At 41.7% G+C, this 25,320-nt stretch overlaps 1 protein-coding gene across 4 annotated transcripts in view; it reads right to left on the bottom strand.

Annotated features, from left to right (window-relative positions):
• atp2b1a (ATPase plasma membrane Ca2+ transporting 1a) overlaps positions 1-23,724 on the bottom strand; it is a 33,014-nt gene extending 9,290 nt beyond the window's left edge. For all 4 annotated transcript variants that reach the window (XM_068721409.1, XM_068721411.1, XM_068721412.1 and 1 more), the window contains exons 1-12: positions 23,618-23,724; positions 14,587-15,074; positions 7,349-7,546; positions 6,750-7,007; positions 6,536-6,661; positions 5,058-5,219; positions 4,485-4,523; positions 2,310-2,465; positions 1,866-2,080; positions 1,334-1,576; positions 976-1,217; positions 184-421 (exon numbers count right to left, since the gene is read on the bottom strand). In XM_068721409.1, the coding sequence (XP_068577510.1) occupies positions 184-421; positions 976-1,217; positions 1,334-1,576; positions 1,866-2,080; positions 2,310-2,465; positions 4,485-4,523; positions 5,058-5,219; positions 6,536-6,661; positions 6,750-7,007; positions 7,349-7,546; positions 14,587-14,779 (2,070 nt within the window). In that variant the 5' untranslated portion in view covers positions 14,780-15,074; positions 23,618-23,724. The remainder of the gene's footprint in view (positions 1-183; positions 422-975; positions 1,218-1,333; positions 1,577-1,865; positions 2,081-2,309; positions 2,466-4,484; positions 4,524-5,057; positions 5,220-6,535; positions 6,662-6,749; positions 7,008-7,348; positions 7,547-14,586; positions 15,075-23,617) is intronic.
• Between the last annotated feature and the right edge of the window lie 1,596 nt (positions 23,725-25,320).

Genomic DNA, 25,320 nt, shown 5'->3' with positions numbered 1-25,320 from the left:
TCGCATCTGTGAAATTCATTAGTGATATTCACGCGCTTTCAGTGTACCCACAAGCAGGTTGCATTTCCATTGTGAGCTGTTCCCCTGATTACATGCAATTTTGTCTGTGAAATTAGGTTCTCTGTATGCAGTTAAATTAAAAACAATTGTGACGTAAGCCACCATACACGTGTAGCCACTAACCTCGGGTCTCACGGGGTCTTCAATGCCCACCACACTGAGGCAGGTCAGTCCAGAGAGGACATCGTTTTCATTGTCCCAGTCAGGCTCACCCTCAGAGACGGGGAAATCTCTGTATGCAAGGCAGATGGTCCTCAGGCCTTCCGAAGCCATGGGCTCGATCACTTTCTTAACCATGTCATCTCTATCCCGAGGGCGGAACACCTTGGCCTCACCATTTGCTGTCAGGATTTTATAGCACCTGGTAGGTCAAACGGGGATATTAATATCTCATATTAATATAGGAAAGTAGAGAAGCAGGTAAAAAGAATAGCCAGAGGAAGAAAGGCATTAAGAGAGAGTTGAGAAATATGGATGAAAAAGGAGATGGGTGCAGAATCCTAAATTAATAAAATAATTTAGATGACAGCGGAGAAAACAAAGCATTGGTGAGCTGCAGTAATAAGAGGTCACACTAAGCCCTCTGTGGGTTAAAAAGAAGCCTGTTTGGTTAAGAAGCTTACAGAGTTGTTACCGGCTCATTTTCTTAGCGCCAAGTAAGGGGCTTGGGTGGGATGCACTTGAACTTCTTAAGCCATTACACATTTACACATTACGCATTAATCATTTACTGCGAAGTCTGGCCCAAAAAAATAAATAAAAATCAATGGAATAACCTTTCATTGACAAAAATAATGTGGACAGAAGTGATCACACTTACACATCAGTGCATGTTTCTTCTGTATCAAATTCCAGGAGAAATGGATACAAACACAAACCATACAATGCAATACATAAATCAAAGATTAAAATTACTTTTTTAGGAGAATTTCTGAGGCCCCTTTGCTGAACATACGGTAGCTGCCATCGGCCATCTTCAACACAGTGCTCATGGACTTGCGGACTGAGTTGAAGGTGTAGACTTTGTACAGTTTCTCTTCGGGGATCTCGTTTCGTATAGCCTGGTAGTCGCGCTTTAGGTCAGTTGAAAAGCCAAGCAAGGAACATTCGGTCTTGTTACCCACTTGCCGAGGCAGGCCCCCTTCTTTCTCTGGAGACTGACGAAAAAAAAAAGGTAGGAAGACAGTAAGTATGCTCCGAAAGCCAAAAGCACAACAAGGCAATATTCATGATGAGACATAAATTAGAGGCACATTGCTTTCCTCAGGCCTACCATGATGTTAGTAGTGTAGGCGCAATTGACTGCGATACCCAGAATCAGCATGTCTAAAATGGAGGCAGGGATGCTCTCTGGTTCAGGGACCTTCCTGTAGTGCTTTTCAGCGATGAAGGCCTGCACCACAGTCATGCGGTTCATGGTGAGCGTACCCGTCTTGTCAGAGCAGATGGCGGTAGCATTGCCCATAGTCTCACAGGCATCCAAGTGACGTACCAGGTTGTTGTCTTTCATCATTTTCTGTGGGAATATAAAACAATAAATCAAAGGATTAAACACACCTAAACACATTTAACATTTGGGGCAAAAAGAAATGTGTGTGTAAAGGCTACAAGATTGAAATGAGTAGTTCCTTGATTGGATGAAGCCCTCTGTTGGCTAACAACTTCAGCACAAGGGATCATAGCTTGGCTTTAGGGTATCAGTTAGCCAAGTCTCCTTGTCTTAACAGCCTGGCCGGCTAGTTGTAATAGGCTGAAGTGTAAGCTGGTCAGCATTGGCCACAAGTCACTTGGCTAGGAGACTTTACCTTAACAGAGTATGCCAGAGAGATTGTTACAGCAAGTGGTAGGCCTTCGGGAACAGCCACCACTAGAACGGTGACGCCAATGATGAAGAACTTCACGAAGAACTGAATGTAAATGGGTGTGCAGTCCTTGACCCAGGGCAAATTCTGGATCCAGAAGGTGTCAACTACAAACAGCACCACCAGGATAATGACAGTGATGGCTGACATAACCAGTCCTGAGGGGAACGAAAGAATAGAAAGAGGAAGGAAAAAGAAGAAGCAGATAAATCAATAATTTTAACCTCATTTACGAGGGTTGGGCAATTGGAAAAATGTATCGGCTATCGGCCGAGTACATCAAACGTTGTAGAATGTTGGAGATGTAGACAACAAAACGAGGGGATCCTAGCGTACAAGCACATAGCATTCAACTGTGTCACAATCACATGTTTTTGTCCAACTCACCCGCTTTGCCAATCTGTACGGCTAGTTTGGTCAGTTTGCCCTGGAGAACAGACTTCTCTTTCTTCGGAGGGCCGGCTTTCTTCTTCTCCTCTGCGTCGCCTCCCTCATCACTGTTCAGTGGCTGCATTTCCATTGCAGCCCCGTCCTGTGCTTTAGCTGCAGCAAAGATCGAAGATTGTTAAATGAAGCGACCTGACAGTTGCACCATATGCTATGACATTTTAGTGGTATCAAGTGATGCACGTCATTTGAATGTATAAAATTAGATTTTTATTTTCAACAGATTCCAGGATTTAGAAAAAACAGCGAACCAGTCTAGTAGTTTTAACAAATCACCAAAACCCAAAGAACACATAAGAGCTGCAGCCTTCAATCAGCCACCGCATAAAGCCTAGTTAGATTTGCCTATTTGCTTACATTTGCAAGACCTGAAATGAAAACTTCACTGTTACACCAGGGAGTGAATGAACTGTTTGTGGTCAAATAACAAACAGAATATTTCTATTAAATAAACTATTCATATTCTAACAGTCTATGCTTTCTGTTATGGTTGTGTTAAGAAGAACACGTTTGTCAACAACAGGTTGAGACTAGATTTGATCCCACAGTTATTTGATTATCTAATTTAGCAGAGTCAAAGCAAGATGCTTCAGATCAGCATAAAAAAAGTACTGTATAACACAATAAAGCACTATATTTCAAGGAAAGACTTACAGAAGTAAAAGAGATGTCACAGCACACTCTTTTTGCTTCCCTTTTATCTGTGGGACTTGGGAAATGTCACTGTAATTATGTTTGCAGTGATCGGACTGTACAATAATTAGCTGGAAGACTAGGAAGTGTAATTACCATACTCCCACCTGGAGATTTAAGTAAGAACAGGTTGACTAGCTCCTAGCATTGGAATCCGTCTGAGGAATCACCTCCTTCGACAGCAACCACAGCAGTCATTGCCAGTTAAATCCCCATAAATCTCTTTCATCTCTTCCTTAACATCCCTCAGGACCCCCATCCCTCACGTGCAGAACTGTCAGGAATCCCAAACCCCTCTCTAACCAGGTAACCTTGGAAACACAAAGCCTGATGGTTAAGGACGGAGGCGAGGCGGTCGACAAGCCGGCAGGGGCGGGCCTCTGTCATGTCACTCACCACGATAAAATCATTAGCTGTCGAGCGCCAGCACTTTTCCACCTCGCTCATTTTTACTGAAATTATTTCTGTTTGGGTGTCATTCCTGGACTTTGTTTTTTTATGAGCATAGGCAGCACATGTCCAATTTGTCAATGCGGAAAGCCGTATTTACTATGTTGTGGACAGCTGCACGGTATTGTGCGTGAATGTATGTAGCAGGAAGAGGTAGGGCATTAACACTGGGCTACTGTAGCTGCTGTGGACTGCGGCTTGTTCTGCTCTTACATGGCCTGTGTAATCTCAGTCTAAAGGATTACTGTTGATTCCTGGCAGGCAGAGGGAATCTGTGCACCAGGGACTCACGCCAGGATTGTGGTCACAGACCCAAGCACAACTGATCATAGAGTCCCGGCAGGACTACAAGCCCAGCTAGCTGGCTGAGTTTAGTACCACTAAACAGCCTCATTATCATTGTTGTCAGTCTGAAATTGTGCAAGTCTTACAGTTTGACTCTGAATAGCTCAGATTGGGGCATCAATAGAAATCAAATTGTGGGGGCCTGAGGGAGAGAGATGGGTGGGAAAGCAGATGTTCTGGCTCCAGAATTGTTGCATGGCTTTAATCTCCTCATCACTAATCGCTATAACTGGATTCAGTAGCACCTGCTGCTCAAAGCGCAATGTGCCAGGCAAGGATGAGAAAAGAGGAGATAGAGACAGAAGGGAGGGCCAGACAGTACAATGGACAGGCAAGAACAACCAGTACCAATAAACTGACATGCAAAATTATGCAACTTCTCTTTACTTGCATAAAACCACTGCAGCCAATTAAAAACAAATTGAGGCTTTAACCTATATCCAGTGCTGTTAAACGGGAAGGAGCATTGATAAAAATGAAGGCTAATACGTGAAGGTAAGTGCTAAGCTGTAAGGCAGTTATATATGAGTGTGTGAGTGTGAGTGTGTGTGTGTGTGTGTGTGTGTGTGTGTGTGTGTGTGTGTGTGGCCATGCATGCACGTGCGCATGCATGGCCAAGCAACTCACCTTTCTTACGATTTTCCACAGAAGCCTCCTGCTTCTTGTCTGTGGAAAAATGCAGCGTCTAGTCAGTTGGGCAATACACTGTAGCTGTACTAATAACCACTACTTCAAATAGTATTCATGTATATCATGTGGATAACTATGTCAGTTCTCTTTGGTTTGTGATTGTATGTATGACAGATCATCCAACCGTTTTCAGCATCAACTTGGACTGTGGGAAATGGTAAAGGGCATTTTCACTACTTTCTGACTAATAGATTAGTCGATAATGAAAAGAATGAAAAGTAACTGCAGGATCTCTTTCTGTTCACCCCTGGACCTTGAATCTGCTTCTGTGCTCCTAAAGAGGGCTCCAAACTTGTGTAAGTAGTCAAACCTGTATTATTAGTGTGCATGCAACTCTGTCAAGTACTACGATTTTCTGCACAGCCCTTTCTGCTTTCAATATAAAAAAAGTCTCAATGTAACATGATGGACTCTTTATGCAAAATGCAAAACTGGTGGTAGAAAATGGAAAACTCCACGCTAACATGTGACCAACAGAACGCGGATGGGAAATAAGAAGTGGATACTAACTTTTTCTCTGTTTTTTCTTCTCCTCCTTTTCCTTTTTCTTCTCCTCTTCGTCGTCTTCATCATCCTCAGCGGTCCCAAGTAAAGTGAATATAATTCCAGTTTGAGAGTTGACACCCACAGCAGTGACCAACATTTTCCCTGAGCCTTCCATTACATGGGTGCCTTTGGACAGAGGAGGGAAATAACATGTAAGTCACTGAGGGAGTGATAGAGTATGTATCTGACTTTTTCATTTTTCTTCAGACTAAATGTTGAGAAAAATTCTCTTGCTAACTGAGGAGGTGGCTTAGCCAGAATTACAAGTAGTTTAATCAGCTACACACAAGGACAAAATAGGATTTCAAATGGAGGCAATGAATACAAATAGAGAAAGAAACGGTCACTGATGCAAATATCCTCAAAACCTTTAATCAGGAGCCTTTAATCAAAAGCTAATTGTCAGTCTGGGTGAATTAATGGGAATCTGAGAGGCTACAACAGAGTTTCTCTAGAGATCTCTGTGTCTGCATCCCTCTCAGATGTATACAGAAAAGGCAAACAACAGAAGAGAAAACAAGTTTAAGTCAGAGGAAAAGAGTGAAAACAGAGCGAGAGACTGAAAAGTACAAAACATTTAAAAGTTCTCTCATGCCTCTGTTAATTAGAGGATGCCTTCCTTTCATTCGTGAGAGCAGAAGGGAAATCAAAAAGCAGTGTTGGAGCAATGCGCATGCGCGCGCGCGCGCGCACACACACACACACACACACACACACACACACACACACACACACACACACACACACACACACACACACACACACACACACACACACACACACACACACACACACACACACACACACACACACACACACACACACACACACCCCTCCCTTCTTGGAGTTGTGCCAGTAGAGAGCCAGATGAACCAAACAAGAAGTGTTTCTGCAGAATTCCTACACACTTCTTCTCAGGTTCTGAGTAGAGTGAACACAAAGCTATGCGACAGCACAAACACTGTGCTGAAGGGCCTTTGCGGACTCTCCACACAGTAAAACTGAATCTATTACGGCTTTACATCTGGGGAGTTTTGTACGGCTGCTAATTGAACACTGAGCAGCAGGATAGGGACCCCATATAACTTTCAATTCAAATCCAGTTCGTCACTAGAGCCATGCAAATTTAGATCACACCATTGAATATAGATAGACTAATCTCTAAAAGCAGAAGCAAACTATCATCAGAGCAGGAGCTGTGTACTACACTGAAAATGCTTGAAGCTCAAGAGTTCATCAGTATTCAATCTGCAAATGTTAACGTGTAGTTAATTATCTTTAAATTTATTCAGCTCAGTCAATTTTGCAGATAGTAGCATGTTAAGATGCCAGTCAAAGTTGTGTTTTCAATCAAAAAATCCCAACCTTCATTGTCTTCTGTTAACAATGAGAGAACTTCAATTATTTGATTTATGGAACATTAAATTGAAGCTTCATGTTACCTGATAACATCATTGGATCTTTTTCTTGCGTTTTCTTGACATGGTCCGACTCCCCTGTGAGGGAGCTCTCATCAATCTTAAGATCGTTGCCTTGGATCAGGACTCCGTCAGCAGGCAAAAGGTCACCTGAAACGCACACATGGAGAAGACACATCTTTATATTCCATCCATCAAAACAAACACGACTTCAATGCAAATCACTATCTCTTCTTACCATATTTTATTTGTGCAACGTCGCCGACCACGATCTCAGCCACAGGAATTTGGATAACTTGTCCTCCACGGACGACAGTAAATTTCTGCTCCTGCTCAATGCGGCTCTGTAGGCCCCTAAATTGCTTCTCTTTGCTCCAGTCGTTGAACGCCGTCACCAGCACAACGCAGATGACTGACAGAAGAATGGCGGCGCCCTCGATCCAGCCTGCTTCTGACTCAGTTTCATCCTCCACACCGCCAGCTGCCCTTCCACAGTCTGCAGAGGGACAGGGGCCAATCTTAATACAAGTCCACTAACAACTCTCACATAACTCACCCCCTCTTTATCACATCCTCCCATCACTCAGACACAATTACATGCACACATTGAGAAGAATAAATGCAGTGTAAAACATTAATAAAAGAGGACATTTCATAAAATTTTACCATGAAATAAATTAGCTAGATGAATGAGTCAGTGACAAGCAACTGTCGAACATTTGTTGAACATCAAACATTCAAAATAGATTCCAAATATAAATAAAATAAATAGCAATAAACAGTAACATGGATCAATATAAAAAATAGGAAATAGGATTGTAATGAAGTGTTGCTTACGTTCTCTTTCGGCATCTGGAGGTCTATAAAAAGAAAGGCCTAGTGAAACTATGGCTGCCACTTCTAGGATAATCAGTGTGACATCCTGTAGCGCCTCCCACACTAACTGTAAGAAAGTTTTGGGCTTTTTGGGCGGTATTAAATTTTCCCCAAACTCTGTTTTCCGCTTCTCAATGTCTCCAGGCTGTCCACTTAGACCTAGGGAGGGACAAAAACAGAGGACAAAAGCATTTCATTGGTAAGATTTTCATTTTTAAATCTATCTCGGATTTTTAATGTTAGATAGAAAAATACAAAGCTTAAATATTCACATTCAAATCTCACATCCTGGTTCACAGGAGGAGTAAAAGTCAGTGAGCTGTGCTCTCGTCACTGGGCCTCCAAAAACATCCCCGAAAAGAATCAGCATTTCTGACAGGACACTATGGAGGCGACAATGCTGGACAACAATGACGCACATTCTGTGGACACGTCAAACATTTCACCTCTTTCAGGTTAGCAAAGAAATGTGAGACCAGTGGTCACATCTAATCCCATAAACTGCCTTTTTTACAAATACAATGGCCGATGACTCGGGAGGTTGAGTCACCTTTAGACTCACAGGTGCTTATGTATACTACTGTCCTGTCCGGTTACAGTCATCTCTCTGACACATCACACGTGTGGCTGGCCTGAGACCCAATCATCCATGTGCACAGAGAGCATTCTGCAGCCAACCATTCAAATGCCTCCACATTCGAGGCACAGTCATACACTCATAAGAGCCGCCGCACATTTGATGATGCATGACAGTTTTTTTTCAGTTCTATTCAAGCCGACTGACTGCGTGTGTGGGTGGCTGTGTAGACTGGATGGAGCTGTGTGTGTGGCAGAGAGAAGGTGAAACAGAATGTGTGTGTGGGAGGGGGGGAGTGTGACTGTGTGAAACTGCTACGGACAGGCAAATGGGGGCTGGGGGTGCAAGGGACGGAGACTAATAAAGAGTGGAACACACACACACACACACACACACACACACACACACACACACACACACACACACACACACACACACACACACACACACACACACACACACACACACACACACACACACAGCAAATCATGACACCACATTTGGATAATGAGTCTGTGCAATCTCTTGGTTCCAGCTTCTCAAATGTGAAGGCTGGCTGCTTCTGTCATATATATGATAGAGACAAAAATATCTTTGCGTTTTTCCACTGTAAATTGAAGAAAACAAGCAACATGAATACATTTCCACGGGCCGCTAAACAAGAACATAATCTGTAGATTAATTGAAAATGAAAATAACTGAGTTGCAGCCCGAGACTGCAGTTAGATTTTTGTTATTTCAGGCAAATGAAAGAGATTTTACTGGCACGGCAAAGTGAGAACCAAACGGTCTGCAACTGTTTTTGTGAAGAACTGCTTGTTGATAATGAAATCATAAGTAGACTTTGTACATTTATCAAAAAAATAACTACTTTTAGCATTCCTGCCTTCTAATTAAATATTGACACGCTGTCCTGACTTTTCTTCCTTCCTTTCACTACAATAGTGTGCAATATTGGAGCACTAGAATAACTTTTATTGGCTAAATATTCTTGACCATAATCTATTGGTATTTTGTGATATCCAACGCAAGCAACTATCAATTCCCTTTCTTGTCATGTGAACATTGTGATAACATTCTGACACCGAGTGAGATTTCCAGCCCCCATCAGATGTTAGTAAACTGCAATAAAGGTGTATTTTAGTATTGTCTGGTGGATTGATAAATCAACGTTAAAGTGACGGTTACATACCAAATCTAACACTGATGCTTAAATCCGTTTTAGGAGTCAGTACTCAAAATTACACTTGACCAATCTTGTCATTGAAGATGCTTTTGCTGGTTTACTTTCATTACCAATTATTCCCTTCAACAGTTATATATATTAATCAATTAGCATTGTGAGAAATAAATGCAAAAATGCCCCCAAATAATGCTTGATTTGTTTCATCTTGCTTTACCTATTGCTCACTTTAAACAGGTTTTGGTCTACTGCATTAAAGAATAAAATAATCCTTAATTAATTGACATTACAACCTGACACTAACACAAACTTTTATAAAAAGGGGGGGTGTGAGAAGATTGGCGATGACTGACCAGCACGGCACATTAAAACGACTACAGGGTTTATCGTGCATCGCTGCTCCCGGTCCGTCTCTCACCGTCTGCTTTGATTCTCTATGCCTCTAATGACAACATGCTGACAGCTAATACCCCGTTCAATTTTACACCACCTTTCCCTTTGCAGTAGAGCAATAAATACAAGTGACAGAGGACGATCAACATGTCGTCCCTCCATTGGATACACAAACAGAAAATAGGTTGGCCTTGGCCCCCCTCACATCATTTTAGCATCCAGTGTGTCTCAAGTCAAGCAGCTAATCATTAACCATTTAATTTGGATGCTTGTCCCCAGCTGACCCCGCCAAGTACTGTCACTTCAGACTTCAGCGAGGGGTCAAGGAGGTAAGCCTTCACTCTGGGCCTGTCACAAGTGAATGAAATGGTGTCACAATTTCTCTTTTACTGCTTTTACATAACTGTGTGCAGGCGGAGATGTGCCGACACACCGTCACTCCTCACCGGAAAAACCATTCCAAAGCAATCTTACTTCCAACAGAATACGTTTCATGCACATAATACCCTGCTTTGTGTAAACAGAATGTAGCAAAGAGGGGAATCCTGCACGCCGTCTTCTTACTTGTGGTAGACTTCAACAGAAAATCTGAATTTAACCAGACCCTAGATGGGAAATCTTGATAAGAACTACAAGTATGACAAGAATGACTGAAAACGTGACATTGAGTAGAAGCGCTCTACTTTCCTTTCTCCCCGTCTGATATGACAGAAGTGAGTCAAGACATTTATGTAAAGTGTATACTAAGCATTTACATTGGGCTTTTTGAGTCTACATTATGTAACTTTATAATAATCAAAGAATGTGTTCATGTGTGCTTTGTCAGTATTATAAAACGAGACAAAGATGTTCACATTGCTTGAATATTAACCCCAAATGTGGGTATGTTAATATGATATTATGCTTATCAGAGTCTAACATGGATAATTGGATTATGGGATTCCCATAATAGCTGCTCTAGTTATAGTATTACTTTAATCATGTAAAGAGCAGATTATTAGGTTTTGCACAAAGGTACTTCCGGGCAGCAACTGATTCAACAGCTTTCACTTTCCTGCTATTTCAGAAAATCACTTGTTTTTTTATAAATACTACAATGATCTTTGAGGTTCTTTTTTTAAATTAAACTTACATTAGCTATCATCCTTGTACTGTCTTTACTTCACAGTCACAAGTGATCAGGGAACTTTGCGTGTTGTTGCACATAAGCAGATTCTGTGCTCATAAGCAGGGCCAATAGTAAGACCGTGCCGCCCTCATTACTATTTAGCATGGTCATTTTACCTCCAAAAATAGTGTTGAATGAGTGTTATCGCACAATTTAACCAAAAATATTTTTTGGGTAACACCCTACTCTGGTATTCTGGATATACTCAGGAGATAAAGCTCCGCCTCGACTACCAATCTACAAACACACTAAACATCTGAACATAAATCATGGTTTAACTGTTTTCTACTTCACATCTGAAGGTTCTAAAATCACCAAAACAATCACTGTGAAAACTAAATACAAGGAAAAACAAAAAAAAATAACAAATGTTCTCACAAATCACAGCTTTCAAGCCAAAGATTATAAGTTGATCGGTGAACCACCCCAGTTCCCATTTAACAGCTCCACAGTCAATTGGATCAATAGGCTGGAACCTAAATATTTGAACCCAGTGAAATAGCAATCAATAGGGAATATCTATAAAAGGGGAAAATAGGGGAACATATAATATTGATGGTGGTGATTAAGTGTCACTATGCAGAGGAAACGGACGATCCCATTGGAAGAAAAGAAATGCTGTGTGTCAGTAGAGGTTGCTGAAAATATTGATACTATGGTGTGATTTCATTCATTTTACAATATTACAGATAAACATTACAGACGCTTTGCACCTCTAATGACTGCAGGAATCTTTCTTCGTCATCTCTGGGCATCTACTTTGCTTTTAAGCTTTTAAGCATCAACTAGTTTGGGTGCCCAAAATAAATCATCCCCCAGCCTAAATACAGACATCTGGGTACACTTTGCAGTACAATACTATGACCCTGAGCTGTGACATTAAATGCTGAGAAAATGTGATAAAAGGATGGGACAATACTCCAGTGATGTAGTAGTGCTCTTACAAACAGCTGGGGGACTCACGAGAGACAAATACAAAAAAAAAAAAAAGAATGGTCGCAACTGATTCAGCCGAGGCTCAGATGTCCTGACTCATCAAGCAAGAACTTGAACAATAAGTAGAAGCCATACAGCAGTTAGAGTACACTTTCTCTCTACACTTTCTCATAATGCAACTCAATAAACACCCATGTCTTTCAATCTCCATACCCCAAGTATGTAATGCAGGCTTCCAGTTAAAATGTTTCATCTCCAAGCTAACCCTGGTGACAAATCACTGGTGTTACTTTTGAATGCAAGTTTGACGAAGCTCGTACAAAAGCCACAGAGAGCATTATACAATTGTTTCTTAACAAAATGAGTAGTGCTCCCCATGACGAGTAAACTGATTTTGAGGTGTCTAAACGAGGCGGGGTTCCCCTTTAAATGATTCTAACATTTGTATAACCGACAACACAACTATAAAAAACCCAGATAAACAGAGGGAGGGGAAACTGAGACTTAGCTGGTGCTTGTTTCATCCCGTTTACTTACTGAAGCAGAAAAAGAAGCTGTCTGCATGCACAGAGGAAGTGAACAAATAACAGCAGGCCACCTGCGGGAGCTTCAGGTACTGGTGAGCTCTCTCTTTCCACCACACAAGGGATCCTCACCACTATGGAAACGGGATTTGTTTTGAGGAGTACAGCGCACTAGCAAAACTCGGGAGGAGAAATGTTAAAAACACACAGTGGGTCAATTCCGACCCGTCGCACAATGCTGCGTGTCATCCCACCTCTCTCCCTCCTTGTCTTGTCGTTCTCCAACAACGGCAATAAAAGCCCGAAAAAAATAATGAATCTTGAAAAGAAAAGGGCTTTTATTGTATTACTCTACAGCAGCATGACTGGGTTAATGGTTTACATTAAGGTAATATTTAAATAAGATTTTACCAACGTTCATTACCATAATTTAGAAAGCACAGTGCACAGTGTGCATAATGAACTATTGTCAAACTCAGAGCACCGGTATGTTAATTTTTTAAAATAAATGTGAATCACAGCCCAGTGAACAGAAATCTAAGTGAACAGAGATGTTAGATCTTTAGATACCCAGCCTTATATGGTAGCATGGAGAATTGCATAAATTACATTAAGCCTAATCCAAAAAGTGCTGAAAACTAGTCAAAGTAGAGTGGTACAGCCATGCACGACAGCAACAGAGAAGTTCACTCAAACTTCTTTGGATGAAAAAATGAGCTTGGAAATGTGCAGGATTAGCACAGGATTGGTTTAAGATGTTCGCGAAATGACCAACCAACTAATTAGAAATCCCTTTGCAATTGTCAAGCTTCTGTAATCTTAAATGACGGCTTAATTTCCTGAGCTAATGAGGAATGAGCTGATTGAAAGTGGAAGTGTCAAAACTCTGTGTACCAAGTGGAACAGCACCTTCTGTGAGCGGAAGCTAAACGTCGTGCTAATAAAGCTTATCAGTTGTAAAGCAACAGGCCATTTTATCAAAACATCTGTTTGCATTAGGAATCTACAAATAATCTAATATTCTCTCAGACTTAAAACACGTTTGATGATGGTAAATACAGACTGCGGATATGCAGAATACAGATAGTGTGCAGCTATAGCAGAGGTTGATTTGATAATTCAAACATGTTTGCAGTATTATCTTACCACTTCTTTGTGCTATAGATCAAAATGCAGAAAAAGCTGATGAGCTTCAACAATCCACATTCTTCTTTTTGTAAAACAGACTAGATGAATGAGGAAGGACAAGCACACTGAAGTGAAACAATGTCACTCATGCTACAAATATGACAGGACTCTGTGTTCAACAACTTGACACATCTCTACATGCGTGTTTGGACAGCTCACACTCAAATGTCTCTTCAGTTCAGACGTTGGTTTACTGGCCTTTATGACAAACGGTGAAAGCAGCAAAAGAGGCCGCGTGGTGTGCCTTGTACACCGTATTGTGAAAGAATTCAACAGCGAGGTAGTAATTCTTGAATGAGAGATTCTTTGAGCAGTCACATTTTATGGCATTTAATGCATTCCTTTTGATATGATGCAGCCCAGGAAATGTGCTTGCTTTGAGACACTGCAGACAGAGGACTACTGCTGCTACAGTGAGTTTGCGGTGCCGTTTTAATCTGGGATCAAACTGAAAATCCCCACCCATAAGAGTTCATTTAAGGTCATTCTGGCGATTAGGCGGACTGTCTATAGAGGAACAACTGAGAAATAAAGAATGGTCTAAAAGGGGAAAAAAGAGAGGTGCTATCAACCACCACTGCCTTAGAGGGGTTCTTCTGCAGCATAACTAGTACATCTTTCCAAAACTCCCTCCTATCTTCACGGGGAAGAGTTTGGTGGCGTAAGAGTTACACAGAGGAGACATTCAAAAGATGAACTCACTTCTTCCCTGACATGCTCAAGTCATTACTAACCAGCCTTACAGCCTCCCGTTTTGTCCGCCACATGTGGGACATTGACCTGCCTGCAGCCTGGTGCTGTGCCCAGGCAGACAGCTGGTCTGTCTGAAGCACAGAGACGCAGACGCGCACACACACACACACACACACACACACACACACACACACACACACACACACACACACACACACACACACACACACACACACACACACACACAGAGAGGTGAAGAGGGAGGGAGGGAGGGAGGGAGGGACATATCCACAGGCCTTGAAATAGAGCAGGACTGGGCCAGGTCAGAGCCAGCCTGCCCAGCCACCTGTCTGGCATATGAGTTTTCTAAGGAAGTGATGTCAAGGTATCCTCAATGTGGAGGATATGGCCAAAGACACGCCTCCGAAATTACGTGTGCGCCGCATTAGCATTCCGACAGCACTCCCTCGTGAAAACATCCTGTATTTCATCCAATTAAACAACAGTCATTACAGTATAGGGGAAACATTACTCTACCATCTATAGGTGATGTTTTCAACCGGTTGCAGAGTCCGTGAACATCCTCATAAGAATCCCCAATTTTGCCTATCGCCTCCGCTCCTCTCAGTTCCATAAGGGAGCGCAGTTCTTTGAGTGTGCAGCCAAACTCTCCGTCATGGTTGGCCTCCACCATGGAGTTCTTCACCCCGCTGTACGAGTTGTTCGCCATTGTCTCGCCGCCTTCCCTCTCTAAAAGCGTTGCTGCTTTGGCTCAACGGTGGGGGTAAAAAATAAAAATAAAAATAAAAGCGTTGTCCTGGAAAAGCTTAAATCCTCAAGAGAGCGAATGCAGTGGTAGTTCCCATATACAGCTGACAGGCCCTTCACAGGCAGCTGGAGTCATACGGCAGGTAGCAGGGCAGGGATATTACAAAACAAGCCATTTCCCTTGGAGAGCTGAGTTCCTAGTCTTTCATGGTGACTGAGGATCACCCACAGAGGCGGAGATCACCATGAACGCAGATCTGAAAGAGAAGAGCAAAGACACATTAGTACGTGTTATTTCACGTACAGCAGGGTTCCCCATGCATTTACTAATATCACTATTTCTGACATTCGTTTTACAATAAATGTATATCACCATTTCTATTATTTCCCATACAGCTACAGTACACAAGCACAGACACTTGCGTTGAAGCTTTTTCCATAAGAGCAAACACGGATACCCTCAAAACCACTTCGCTGCTGAGACAATGAGCAAAGTCATTTGCAAAACTGTCTACAGCCCATTGCCAAGAGATTTTGATTAGCTGTACTTGAGTTACAATAAAATAATAATATTTTAGTCATCTGGACAAAACTCCTATCAGATAATGTGCACTCTGCTCTTGGTGTGTGAGCAGAGCGGAGCATTAGCATTCAGTAATGAATCTGCTCCGAGCTGCTCCCGGGCTTTTCCTCGACTCCTTTCCCTTCTGTTCATCTACTGTCGATACAAACTTATTGCAGCCGTTTCACACACACAGCAACAGCATCTCCCCGTTTCTTGCCTTTTGTGTTAATTGGATTTGACTTACTGTATTTGCATGTTGATAATAATAGTAATAGGGCCTGTGTCCATATAGCGCCTCTTTCTGGCAGAAAAGCCAGAGGGCCGCTTTATCCCAGCGATTTATTGAAATAGAGCTCAAAGTACTTTTCAATATCTTAACATATTATCACTCAAACCACTGTTGTATGATAGACTAGCATAGCCCACTTTCTTTTTACTATCTATTTGTCTGACATTGTTTTTTCCACAATGAGCACCAACAGGAAGTTGCTTGCCCTCATACTTTGTATGGATGAGCTGCTCACCACTCAATCTGACAACCGTTAGAGCAACTACCCGTCGGAGATGCAACCTACACTTATAAAAGCACAACACTCATCAGCAACATTCTGCGTCAACCCGGCCAATCTGCTTCAACAAATGGGCTTTTTTTTTATGGGCTTTGTTACGATAGTAGTAACAAGCGTCTCCTCCATTTTCTACAGTGACGTTACCGGCGCCTTTCTGAAAAGCAGAGAGAGTTTCAGCTAGAAGCAGAGTGGCCGCACAAAAAAGGCAGAGTGCTGGGTGCAGCACTTTCTCTTTAGGCGGCCACATAGGCTTTGTTGAATACTGCATTCTGATTGGTCAATTAAGGCATCCTATGGTCTGTTATTTCTGCATGACAGAGTGCTGCTATGAATACAAGAGCATTGCAATGGACACAGTTCTGATGCATGGTGAAGGACTCCTTCTTTCAGTGCTAGCAATATTATCATTTTTAAACCGATAAAATATTTTTTTTATCAATTTTTTTCAAATGATTGATGTCTTTAGCATGTAGCGTGTAAAAAGTCAGAGAAATAAATTCCTTTATAATTTTAATCTTGAATTTTATTATTACTCACCAACTTCATTTGTACCATCACATGTTGTCAGATATGTATTGAGCATTAGAACGTTTTACCCACCCACCCACCCCCACACACACACACCCCCACACACACACACACACACACACACTAAGGAACAGCAATTTCCTTCTCTAGCACAACCAGGTGTTGAGTAAAGCATTACAGTCAAATCCTATCAATCCTTTCAATAAATACAGAGAAGACTGCATCACATGGTATGTCGAACAACATACAGTAGCTGTGTCATTGGGGGGGAAATATATATATATATATATATATATATATATATATATATATATATATACACAGCATTTACACTTGTATCGGAATCCCCCAGCCACTTTCCCTGCAGTGTGGGGTAACGTATTGAGCACGGACCAAGTGACCGAAAAGCCTTGTGTTTAATCTAATTAAGACTATCTGTGGTATCAGGGAGCTCCATGGTCCTCTACATGGGAGAGTCCATTGTAATGAGAGGCTGATGTCCATTCAGCTTTAATCAGCCAACACAATGAGGCTGAATCATTCATGTCGACCAAGCTGACAGGAATTTGTCGTGGTGCAGCTCAGACACAAACAGAAACACAGAACTACGAGACCAACACAATTACAAAGGATGAAGGAGGGCACGTGGCAATATGTTTTAAAGAGGACTAGATTTTTCTTGTGCTTTCGGGAAGAAAACTATAATTCCTGGACTCAGGCATGTGATCCATAAAGAAAGGCACCAGTCCAAGCAGACAGGGACGTTTTTCTGCTGCAGGTATCTCCGCTGGGGAGGTTTTACTCACTTTCTGCATTTCCGGCTACAACAAATACCAAAAGATGTTTGAGAGAACGCCATTGATCCGTCTTTACACCAAACAGGACTTCAAACACGCAACTCCAAAGTAACATCCAAAACTCAAGAATATATGTCAGAACTTTAAACTGGGACACAGATGCAGAAGGAGAGAGAAAATCTAGCCTTTATTATTGCTCACTGCACAAATGAATGCTTGCAGCTTATTCCATTGACTTTCTTGGAAACTATTCTGTCACATGTTGAGATTCTATTTGGAGCCATCTGCCATGGAAAACAGGACAGAATTTATTATTTATTACACAGCATAATTGCAGGGCCGGGTTTATTACTGAGGTGGGAGAGATCACAGAAATCCCTGTTTTGAAGAGAGAATACTTATTTACCTCTTGTACTGACCACAGGTCTTCAATGCATGTTGACATCTCGCCTCATCTGTTCACTACATCTCATACAGCATGTGTGCGTTTCTGTCCCACATAAAATTCCATAGAAACTGAATATCAACAGCATGTTCATGCTATTGAGTTTTTTCTAATATTAATTGTGATATCACATTTAAAGTAATTCTAAAGGGCCTTTCACACAACACTACAATGGCACTACTGCACTCTGAAACCCATTATTTCCAATGGCTTGTGCGGTTAATCATTTCCCATATGCCTGGCTCCTTTTAAATTAAATAAAGACAAAAAAAAAACACTACAGAGTAGAAAACTGAATAAAAACATAGAAAAGAACAACTTGTAATGGATTTAGCAGCTAATTCACAGTGAACGCATCCAAACCTTTCACATCTAAGAACAAGAGTGTTTTCTTACCAAGCCCTTGAGCTCCTTGTGCCCAACTGAAGCCCTTTTTCACAAATTCCAGATTTTTCAGGAGTCATGTGTTCTTTTTGTCATCTTGCACCTTGCAATGACATGTTGCCTTGCAAATGTTTAATTTGTCTCTAAAGGAAGATCTTCAAATAGGACTATTTCACTTGTCTTTGGTTCCACATGGGCAGAGCACGTGTGCAGCCTATAGTAATGAATGCACTTCCCTGTCCTCGTGTCTTACTCTATGAGCCCTCTCCCACATTCACACCCCCTAACCCCACGAGCAGCAACAACGCCAAGATGAAGGAAGTGCCAACATTTGCTGCGCTGCGACAGTTTCGGGTTGCGGAGCAGGTCAGATGTCACAACAGTGGAAAATCATTGTGATTGGATCTCCAAGCCAACAGCTGGCATGATATGGTTGAATGACAGAGGCTAAGGATAACCCTTCTCCACACAACAGCAGCTAAACCAGAGCTCAGCGTGCATACAAGGCGGTTTCACCAAAGGACCGGCGTCTTGTAAGTCATGAGTCTCCTCTCTACCGAAGCTATTTACGGCTGCTATTGCACACATGCACACTAAATCCCCCAGCAAGAAGGTCGTGGCAAATGGGAACAAGTGGATCGGACAATGGCGGTGGGCATTTCACAAATATACTCATATCTTTGTTTCCACGCTAAGGAAACCCTCTGGCAGTTTGTGCACCTATACTTGCCAACAACTCGATGCAAGTCAAGGATAGCAATTCTAGGGATCCCTCTGCAATGGAGCCGCCTAATGCGAGAGGTGGTATTTTTAGCTTCCCTGAGACTACCCCCTCCCCCCACTGCTAGCCGTTGCTGAACTGGGTCAGGCCATGTAAATGTGGAGGGTACAAAGCAGAGACACCCAGTCCTCCTTGTGCTGCATGGCTCGCAGCTGAGAGCGCCGCTTCACCCCACAGACTGGAACCTCTACACGGCTCTCAAACGCTGTCAGGCTGCCAATTCATACGAACACACAGTCAGAGGTGTCACCATCAACATACTTCAGACACATGATCTAATAAACCAGAATCTTTTCACTCAAATCTAAAGGTGCAGCAATTAACTTGGGGATAGACAAACGTGTAGTCCCCGTTTATAATTATTTATACTTTTGATTTAAACCATTTTTTAAAATAATTTACCTAAAGCCGTTTTATGCTACTAACTAAATAAATTATTTTACTTTTGCTGTTGAACCTTTTTGCAAAGAAAAATGTGTTCTTTTTTCCCCCAACAAATACTATACAGGAATATAAAGAGAAAACCAGTGATATCTTGTCCCAGTTTTTCCTCACATGGAACAATACAAAAAAGGAAAGTTGCATCACAAAATCCATGTAAGTGAAGCAAATGCTCGCATGAAACTGGTGCGGGATTTTCTGTCCTTCCATCATAACACGTATATTCTAGCGTTTGGTCCCCAAAAATGCCCTAAAATTTATATTCGGACACATTGAGAATGACCGGCAGGTTGCTGCAGAGTGCAAATAAATACATTGGCAAAACAAATCCATAAAAACGGCCTGTCAACAAAAGATAAACTCAAGAGCTCATTCAATCGCTGCATGCTCAAGTGAGGTGACTGACTTGTTCCCATTAAGTGTGTATTTGTTAAACATGATACACACAATATATATAAAAATACAGCTGATGTGAAAGCCGGATGTTTTATGTAAACCTCTTACTCAGCATTTTAGCACTAAACTGTCACAAGCTTATAATATGCCAGTGTTTCTTCACATCAGTACTTCTAATCATTGGGACAATGTCTGTGTAATTTGTGAGGTCATATGGCGCAATCATACAAAACAATACACACACATTTACCACCATTAAAAAAAAAGACAAAATATCCTATAAAAGATTTGAAGTATCAACAATTAATTTGATTTGTCCCAGCCTTTCAATAATCATTTTCTTTTTCCTTTCGAGGAAAGAAAGGCAGGAGGGATGGTTTTATTTATCCGTTACAGAGACCAACATGTCCAACGGATGGAAAATATTTCAAAATGAAGCATCTTTCATGGAGGCCCTTTGAAGATGAGAGGCTCTATGTGTTCTTTGTTATGTGTTATTCCACATAGCAGCTCAGGGGCCTGAGGTTATGCCGCCCTGCCATTTGCTGCCACACTGTGACCTTGCTGTCCTTACCATTACAATTTCAGGACGCACTAGAGTTGAGCATAAAAGTCACTTTTTTACCAAGACCTGTGGCAGCGAATGCAATTTGTAATGGCCAAGCATATGTGGACGACACTATCATAAACTAAAGAGGAAGTACATTAAGTCTGAAAGCGAATGCTGGCTAGGGATAGGTTGCTACACAGCACTTTTAAATTATTTTGGTGCATGCCAGCCAAAACTGTAAAAATGTATTATTTTCTCCTTTCATAATACATTTCGTACTAGTGTTTTAAGACTGAATAACATGGGCTACCATCATCCCTCAGGAGGGGTTCAATCTAACCATCCGTGCTGTCACTGACACACAAACTGCATCTAAGCCACACATTTGTGTGGGTGGATTCGTGTATAGATGGTGAGAGATGTGCTCTTAAGATAAGACGATCTGCAATCTTTAAAAAAGGTCTGATAGAAATGATTTTTGTTTAAATTTTGTGACACTGAAGTAACGTCACCAAGATCTTGACAGCATGTTGATTACTACAAAATAACTCATAACATGGAAAACTTTTTTTTTTTAAATTGTAAGAGACTTGATTGGGTTGTAACTGATCACTCATAGAGTAGACCAGTATGACATGGCAGCCATTGGTCTTTCTCCACTGGACCAGTGGCAGGGTTTCAGAAAACTGCTACAATGACAGTTTGGATGTGTAGAGAAGATTACATTGAAACTATGTTGGAGTCAAGCTGTATTGGTTATGTTTTATATAGCTAATGATGCTATTAAGTTTAATAATAGCCTCCACCATTACTATAATTGTATGGAAATATGCAGACACTCATAAGACAACTACATCTTTTAGTCTACTTAAAAAAAATGAAATTTTGGCATGTCAAGTCGTGAAGCCCAATAGCTTTTCAGAAATGCCACAACGAAGATAAATGTCTGCAAGACTGACGTGAAGCATAGTTAGACCTTCTAGCTGTCTTGATGACTAATTCATGATATTTAGCAGCATGTGCCTTATGAATTATTTTAGCGTGCAGGGTCAGAGTTGATCAAATTAGTTTTACCTTCATTTTTTGCAACTAAGCATATTCATTTTGAGTCACACGTGTAGTACATGTCTACTTGCATAAATAAGAAGTAGTGAATGAGTCAAAAACTCCATGTAACCTAAACCCTCCGTTTGGAATAACCTTGGACTTACAATCCACACAGAGAATGCAAGATAAGCAAAACTTCATCCTAAGTAAATAGTTCCATAAATATATTGCACTTGTAGACTTTATTTAGCTTTCCACGTCAATGTCACCCTAGATTATTGGCCGATCATGGCTCGTCTCTAAAATAATGTTTTATACTAAGCAGTTAAAAAATGACTAACGGCAATATTACTTATTTTCTTGATGCTACGCTTGTAATTGACTGCAGTGCAGAGCGTGACAATGGGCATATCAAGCTGCTGTAAGGGGGACTCATCCGTGATGAGTTAGGGACAGACTTGACAGGCGAGAACTGCCTGGAAGAAAGTGTACTCAGTACACTGCATTACACAGTGACTCTCGCTGTGTGATGACTAAAAACTCCCTCGCCATGAGAAGCAAACAGCACTTATTTTAACAGCGAGCTACGATTGTTAATTAGTAGGAATCACACACTAGAAAGTCTAGAAATGCAAGAAGGGAAAACACAATCAACTGAACCACACAGGCGAGGAGGTCGATTGATCTGGCCTCTGAGATACTACCATTTACCAAAACTTAAAAAGTGTGAAAGCGACTGACTCATATCCTTCAGGGTGAGCGGTACCTGGCAATAGTCTGCCATCATGAAAAAGCATGGGATAGCAAGGAATAAGAAAGGATATTTTTGGCATTCTTGAGTGACAACAACAGTCTGAGTTCAAAGGGCTCAGACAGATAGTGGTTTGATTGAATCTCTGTATCTAGACATGAAACATCAGTGTTAGCGAACTCTAGAGGACTCAGACATATAACTATTGCCACCAACTTCCATTACATTGAGCAAACACTGCAACAAGGTATTTTGACTTTAATGCCTGGCCATGTAAAGGCTTATCTGACCATATTATGCAATATGTCTATTAGAACTATACTATTCTACGGTGACAAATCAGTGTATTCCTTTAAACTCGAGCTAAATTCAATGCTCACATGTATTTTGATTAAAACACTATTTGCAAACCACCGTGGGAGCACAAGTCATTACACAAACACAGGAAGACAACTGCTGGCGCTGCAGCAAACCCCGGTGCTCTTTAATTGGATAAGGAGTGATCCCTTCAACTAGACACCAAAAAGGTGCTCAGTGGCTGCTCTCCACACATCAACCTGGAAACGTGCAGACGATGTTAGCGAGCGCGGAGCTATATTAAATGGTCCAATAAAAAGGTCGCGATTGCGTTAATATAAAGAATCAACTTACAATAGGTGGAAAGATGAGGGGATGTGCGTGGTGTATTCCGTTATAATGCATCCAACACCCGCAAATGATAGCCAACGGATATTCCGATATTCATTAGATTAAACATTTACTGTGTCCACTCTCTAAATGTGCTTACACGGGTCCGCGTGAGCACACGCAGGGCGTTAAGAGTCCAATACTCTTTATTTTTAACCCATTAACGTGATCTCACTGCCAGTAAAGAGGACTCCACGTAACGTGTAATAGACTCAATGACATCTCGCGCACCACGGTAACTCGGGGATTTGAACGTTAGAATGAAATGCAGGTAAACCTTCCCGTGACGTTATACGAGTCCTCAATGTGAGTAGCTATTTCACACGCAGTCTCCAAATGATGAGACTCGAATGTCTAAACGTCCACGAGAGACTGTAGCGTGGAGTCCAACGCAAAACCCCCCCAAAAAACAGCGTTCCAGGTTAGCGCACAGCGTTAGCCACTAGCTCCCAGGCGCTAGCTTGTGCTGATTGAAAATAAGTGAAATGCACAAAGGGTACTTCTAAAAGCTTGACAAGTCGGAAAACTTCGCCCAGGGTAAAGCATAAGTCAGTGTTATCTAAGCACAGTTTAAGGAAAGCTGGTAGCATCCTGGCTGAGTAAGTACCTGGGTTGGAAAAAGAGACGCCCAATGTCAGTATCTCTCCAAGATATAACGTTGGCTAACGATGTTAGCTTGGTTTAAAGCTAACTAACCCGGGCAGCTACCCACCGGTGGCTGGTCCTCATTGGTGATTGCACACGTACATGAAGACTTAACCGGTCAGGGTTTTCTATGCAACATCTAGAATATTTGGAAGCAGCCCTCGTCTTGCGGCATTTGTATCGCGCTAGCACAGAAATTACCAAAAATACTCACTCCGTTCTCTGAAGAGCACCCCAGGTCCCTTTCTCTCTGTAACTCCCCCTCAGTCTCACCAGAGACTAGACTCTCTCCCCTGATCGGAGGTAAAATCCCGCCCACTGCGCTGTCACAACCACAGACGAGTCTCCAGCCGGAGTAGTCAAGAGAGTACACTCCCGACTGAGCCTGTGGAAACCCATGTCCACCGAACCGGAAACCACGTGACATGAGCGTAACACTGCGTTATAAAGGTTTACTTATAACGGTTAAAAAGCAAAGTCATCTAAATAATCCCGGTTATTAAAGGAATTCATAAAAGGTCACGTCATTATAGAACAGGTGCAGACCAAAGTACCTGTTTCTTTTCATAATTCATTAAAATAAAATGCGTTTCTCTCGTAACGTTATCATCCCTTTTAACGTAAGCGTTACACGTGGACATGTACGGGACACAATGTTAGACACAACAAGCTAAAAGATAACACGGTGCAGTATCTGTAACGTAGACGTTGACCAAGGCGGAAGTGCGTTGACGGGAACTATCTCGCCTCGCCTCGTTCCTTTCTGTCACAACACCGCCGGGGACATGTGATGCACGTCAAAAGGAGGATGGGTATGGACCACTGGTGTGGATTCCCATTGGCTTAGCCGGCATATCAGTCGCCTATGGAAACGGTTACGTCATGACCCCCCCCCCCCCCAAACTCCCTCTTTACTTCTGTGTCGATTTATAATAACAGGATTATTCAACAATTCAACCCCATCATATTATGCAGCCTGTACAAAGCACAAACCCGAAACCTCACTGCTGCATCGTTTTTGCAGTCTGCGTGCCACTTATAGGCTACACGAGGCTCTTCCCTCGGCGCCTAATCAAACCTGACGTCATTATTTCCATTACGTAGCGCTTTTCTTCTTCTTCGTCTGCGGATTCAATGCCTCTATTCTCTGCGATTCTTTAGTCCTGTTGAGAACGAGTCACACACTTGGCAATCAGCCTTCCTATAACAGGGACCAATGTAAGCAGAGGTCAATCTTTCCTTTTAACGTTCCCGTAGACTTGTACAGTAGTATGAGGTGAAAAGCACAGTGAGCAGAAGTCAATTAATTAAAAATACAAAGTTCAATATGTGCATGATACCAGTGACAGCATTTCTTCAGTCAAGGTGAATAATGCATCAGATATCTCTTTGCACAAACCACGTAAAGACACTGCCTTTTGACAAATTACTTTATCTTACATTTTATAACTAGTGGTGGACCCTACGTTGTCAAAAACACGAGTGGTGGTAGATGATAAACAGAAAACAACTTAGGTTGAGGTCAAACCACAGTGTAATATACTTGCTGTCTTGACATAATGGGATTTATCATTAACACAACAGTCTCAAGTGCACGGAAGCTTTTCTCTCCTCAGATTTGTAAATGGGAAAAGTTCAACATGTGTATGCCTGTGCTGAATTTAAATTTAGTTAGAAAATATTTCAGAACTTGTCGACTCGAAGGTAGAAAAAGAGATTTAGAAAGTAAGAGAAGAAGCAGGAAAAACATAAATTATGTAAGTTGACTTGTGCAATTATTTGGTTAAGTCAAAAGCAGAAAGAGGAACAATCAGTCTAGATAGATAGATAGATAGATAGATAGATAGATAGATAGATAGATAGATAGATAGATAGATAGATAGATAGAGACGGACAGACAGACAGACAGACAGACAG

This window comes from Cebidichthys violaceus, unplaced genomic scaffold (assembly GCF_023349555.1).
Source record: "Cebidichthys violaceus isolate CVI_PGR_0920_01 unplaced genomic scaffold, fCebVio1.0.p SCAF_27, whole genome shotgun sequence".
In the NCBI taxonomy this organism is placed as follows: Eukaryota; Metazoa; Chordata; class Actinopteri; order Perciformes; family Stichaeidae; genus Cebidichthys; species Cebidichthys violaceus.
The sequence above is the reverse complement of the archived record's forward strand: the minus strand, read 5'-3'. Positions and strand labels throughout refer to the sequence as shown.